Source organism: Limulus polyphemus, unplaced genomic scaffold, assembly GCF_000517525.1.
Source record: "Limulus polyphemus unplaced genomic scaffold, Limulus_polyphemus-2.1.2 Scaffold496, whole genome shotgun sequence".
Taxonomy (NCBI): Eukaryota; Metazoa; Arthropoda; class Merostomata; order Xiphosura; family Limulidae; genus Limulus; species Limulus polyphemus.
In genome coordinates this window covers 186,188-190,782 of record NW_013666106.1, presented here as the reverse complement: position 1 = coordinate 190,782, position 4,595 = coordinate 186,188, and the positions used below count along the sequence as shown (strand labels likewise).

The 4,595-nt window shown below is 32.8% G+C and overlaps 1 protein-coding gene across 1 annotated transcript in view; it reads right to left on the bottom strand.

Annotated features, from left to right (window-relative positions):
- Window positions 1-928: 928 nt before the first annotated feature.
- The window catches only part of LOC106458648, a 20,097-nt gene continuing 16,430 nt past the window's right edge, over window positions 929-4,595 (bottom strand). Inside the window, exon 5 of the mRNA XM_013918174.2 lies at window positions 929-2,533. Within this exon, the coding sequence (XP_013773628.1) occupies window positions 2,378-2,533 (156 nt within the window). The 3' untranslated portion in view covers window positions 929-2,377. The remainder of the gene's footprint in view (window positions 2,534-4,595) is intronic.

The window sequence follows — 4,595 nt, the reverse complement described above, 5'->3', positions numbered from 1 at the left end:
AGGTCAGATTTTTTATCATTAATATTCCTTTAGAAGAGAAGCCCGGCATGGTCAGGTAGTTAGGGCACTTGACTCGCAATCCCCGTCCCACCAAACATGCTCGTCCTTTCAGCCGTGGGGGCGTTATAATGTGACGGTCAATCCCACTATTCGTTGGTAAAAGAGTAGCCCAAGAGTTGGCGGTGGGTGGTGATGACTAGCTGCCTTCCCTCTAGTCTTTAACTAGCTAAATTAGAGACGGCTAGCGCAGATAGTCCTCGTGTAGATTTGTGCGAAATTCAAAACAAACCAATCCTTTACAAGAGACTTTACAATTAACAAAGGTACTTTTATATCAGAATGAAAATGTTATAATAAGATTCACAAAGCATTTTTTTTCAGAAGTTATTGAAGTTTACCGCTAAAGAATATATTTTTTTATTTAGCATCATTATGTATGATCAAACTGGTAGACTCGCAAAGGATTGCTATTAAAGTTACCACCATCGCTTATCGAATTCCTTTGCTATTACGAAACACAAAGATCAGAATATTGTGTTTCGAGTTTCAATCCTATGTTCCATAGAAGGTATGGTAAAGATAAGGTATGTTATTTTTGAATGACTTTAAAACGTAAAACGGGTTTTACATTCTTAATGCTCAGCACAAAAAAATATAAAATAAATATTAAAACCTCGACTTGCTTTTTTTTTTTACTTTTCTTTATACAAGAATGAATAATAATAACGTCATGCTTGACTGTGAAGTGTATCACGAGAAAAAATAATTCTTACAGGTTCGTGTCTTCATTTTTACAGTTTTATTTCAGATAAATATATAAAAGTCTAGTTAAAATAATAATACATCGCGCTAGCATATATAATTTTTTTATAAGGAACTAACAAATGTTTAAATGCTTTTTAAATAAAAATGTTTTTTCAATTAATATGGTTGATAAAATCATAGATAGTTATTTGAATAAAATAAAAAGCCTTATACAGGCAAACACATATCACAAAATTGTGTAAACTGTTGCAGCGAACTTGTTCGGATATTGATTTTAAGAGCAGTTGTTAAACCTGAAAATAGAATACAAAAGTATAAAGAGAATTTCATACTTAAGAAAACATCTATAGTGATATGTGAACTTAAATGCCTTTGATGTAATTCTACGGTATATAAGTTTAACCATTATATGGATGGAAACATCATAAGAAGCATGTTTCGTGATGAGCAACAAATCGAACATACGAAATAATGCACTTGACAAAGGTGAACTAGTTATACATTAAAATTTGTTTATAATTCTCGCTAGAAGACGTGATGAAAGAAATTTATGGATAAGAAATATTGCTGATTAAAAGCTAAAGCCAAAGCTAAATGAAACGAGTTAAGTTACTCGTGAGCGTGTAGAAACAATTTTCACTTAGTCTGGTATGTTCTTATTAGCATTGTTACAAGTTTCATAACTTAAACATTTTCTGTGCACATCCTGCGAATCTACCGACATTGTGGGTTTTCCATTGGATCTGTTACTTTACCACAGTTGTTAATTTTTTTTTCACATTTATTTTACAACTATTAGAGTATGACAAAATAAAATAATATTGTTGTGGTCAGTATTTTGTTAGCACTGTTCTTTATATCTGTATCATTGCAGTCGTTTGAAGATTGAGTTAATCTGTTTTATAACTAGCTGTCATATTGCTATGGTAACCCAGCATCAGAGGATACAGAGAAAAACTGGTATCAAGAGTGATAAGGAAAATGTATGAAAAAGCACGGTGATAAAAGATTGTAATGTCAAAATGAGCTGCAGAAAATTTTTATTTTCCGTATTCTAGTGATATTTTACTATATATATTTGTGTCTGTCTGTCATTTGTGTAAATCAAGTACTGTTGTACACGTTAGTGGTGTAAACATGAATTTTACTTGAATTTGTAAAGTCTTTGGGAAGAGAAAAAAAGAACATTGTACAGGAAAGGTTTCATACCAAGAAAATGTTTGAGAAAAAGTATTTTTAAGCATTTTAGTAACGAATTCTTACCTTGATTGGTTTTCTGTTTTTAAGCAAGATATGCTATTTAAGGGGTTTTGAGTCGTTTTACTTCATCATATAGTAAAAATTAATTCAGGTATGTGAATAATATTATGACATTTCGTCGAATTCATTATTCCTTTAGAACGAACAACAACAAAAACTCTTGCAATACATAATGGAATCTCACTTCATTGAATATTGTTTAACTGGCCTTGTCCCTTTTGTTTAAGATTTTTATCTATAGAATGTATTTTTTTTAACATGATATGCTTTATTCTATGCAATAGAAGGAATATATATTTATATGATAAAACGAGTTTGGGTGTTGCTAGTGTTGGTCCATATTTGGAGATCTTCAGTACTTTAATTTGGCATTGGATTGAAGAAACGGAGGGATGAATGGACATTTGACAGAAAACCACCAGTTGCACACTTGATGCCTCTGATCAAACACTGTCCCGTTCGGACACAAGAAACTGTTCATCCTGTCATCTTGACAGATGTGGTACATCTGAAAGAGAGAGTGAAAATCAGAAGACAATGAGAACATTGAAGTTAAAATATCACCAGATTTACAATGAATTGGTTTAAATAAAGGTTTCAATGTACGCATTTTTTTTTAACTGCGAGGTTTTATTTAGAATGTTATAAGTGTTAATATGGTTTTTTTATTACAGCTACAAGGTCTATTGAGATCTTGTACTGACATCAAAGAGTCGTGTGGTCTGTAGTTTACTCCAACATAGTGAACATAAGGTGCTTAAATTCGTCTTAAGTGAAAACCAATTCAACACCGAGACCTGAACCCTTGAAGCGGTGATATGTTACTCATGAGTGTAGTGGCTGAGTTCTTCTCTATTCATCACAAGTTACCTATGAGCACCAGTGAGCTGATGTCAAAGGTGTGAGAATAGAGAGAGAAAAATTTTACATGTTTGAAATTACCTTATGTTAGTTATTTAACTTACTTTTGTATAGTCATTTGAAAAATATGTAACATTAACATTAACAATAATTTAATCTTCAAAATTATTTAAGCTGTATAAGATAAATTATTATTTTTTCATATAATATCAAAATTTCGGCGAGAAAGGAACTTTGGATCTAGTCTATTTTGGGTTTCGCCAATTATCACTGCGTTAGATGGATTCTGGAAATTCCCTTCCTCATCAGTAACATTTTCAACTAATTAGTTCAAATGAATAAATACACCTGTATCATTAATGTTTCATATGTATGAATATAGGTTACTGTGGTAAGTAAAGAACTAAACTTGTGATTATAGATAGTATATTTAGGGTGTTATATGGTGGATTTTAACCATTATAACTATAAAACTTGTGATTATAGATAGTATATTTAGGGTGTTATATGGTGGATTTTAACCATTATAACTATAAAACTTGTGATTATAGATAGTATATTTAGGGTGTTATATGGTAGATTTTAACCATTATAACCATAAAACTTGTGATTATAGATAGTATATTTAGGGTGTTATATGGTGGATTTTAACCATTATAACCATAGTTTTCTTTCCTAATGTATCCCTATATAATAGTTTTAAAATAAAACAAAGGTAACTATGAGACAAAGTCCTTCACCAGTTACATCATGTGCTATAGAGGTTATGCAGTCACGTGACTGAAGACGGAACTAGTTTTACCATCTGCCATTTTGGACGTAAACATGACGACTTCCCCAACTATAACCTTACATTGTGCACAGGAAAACTTTACGTTTAGCGCTTTGATTGGCGTTTTATGGCGCAAAGCAACTAGGTATCTGCGCTTAGCGCTTTGACAAAGGATTTAGATGAACTGTCTAAACATCGGTACAAGGTAAAATGTCAACAATTTGGAAAGGCTATGATGGTCTCGTACTCTATTCCCCCGGCAATGACCATAAGTCTAGCTGTCGCTTCATTAGTCACGTTAACAAAGAGAGACACAGTTATGAACATTTCCGACATGGAATGCCCAGATATTTTCAGTTATCTAGTTTTTAATTACAGTGCCTCATATCGAAGGCATACAAAGTTTAGATGCTTTGTGACAGGCTGCGTTCACAGTGTCAGACTGTGGAAGGCATATACGTTGTCAGTTTTTGTAACCTACTTGAACTGGTACAAAAACTGCTAAACTGGACCCAGATGAGTTCTAATTAATCATCTTTATTTCCTTAGCAGTATTTCATGTGTGTTAACGATTGATATTGTTCTAAAGTTAAAGAGAATCGACTTGTTTGTGAGGTTGTTTGCTAATGTTACTTACGTTTACTAGAACTATTAAGCCTAGAATTTAGATCTAATTGTTTAACGACATAGGGCATGGATTCTAACGTTACGTTAAATCTACATTTGTATTCTATAGGCCCTATACTAGTAAAGTGTTTAAAGCATGATTCTATCCAAATATTCACATTTTTCATGAAACAAGCATCAGCTACAGGCTCCTAAATATACTTCTAGTTTCTGAGATAATAAGGCCCGGCATGGCCAGGTGGTTAGGACGCTCGACTCGCAATCTGCGGGTCGCGAGTTCGAATCCCCGTCACACCAAACATGCTCGTCC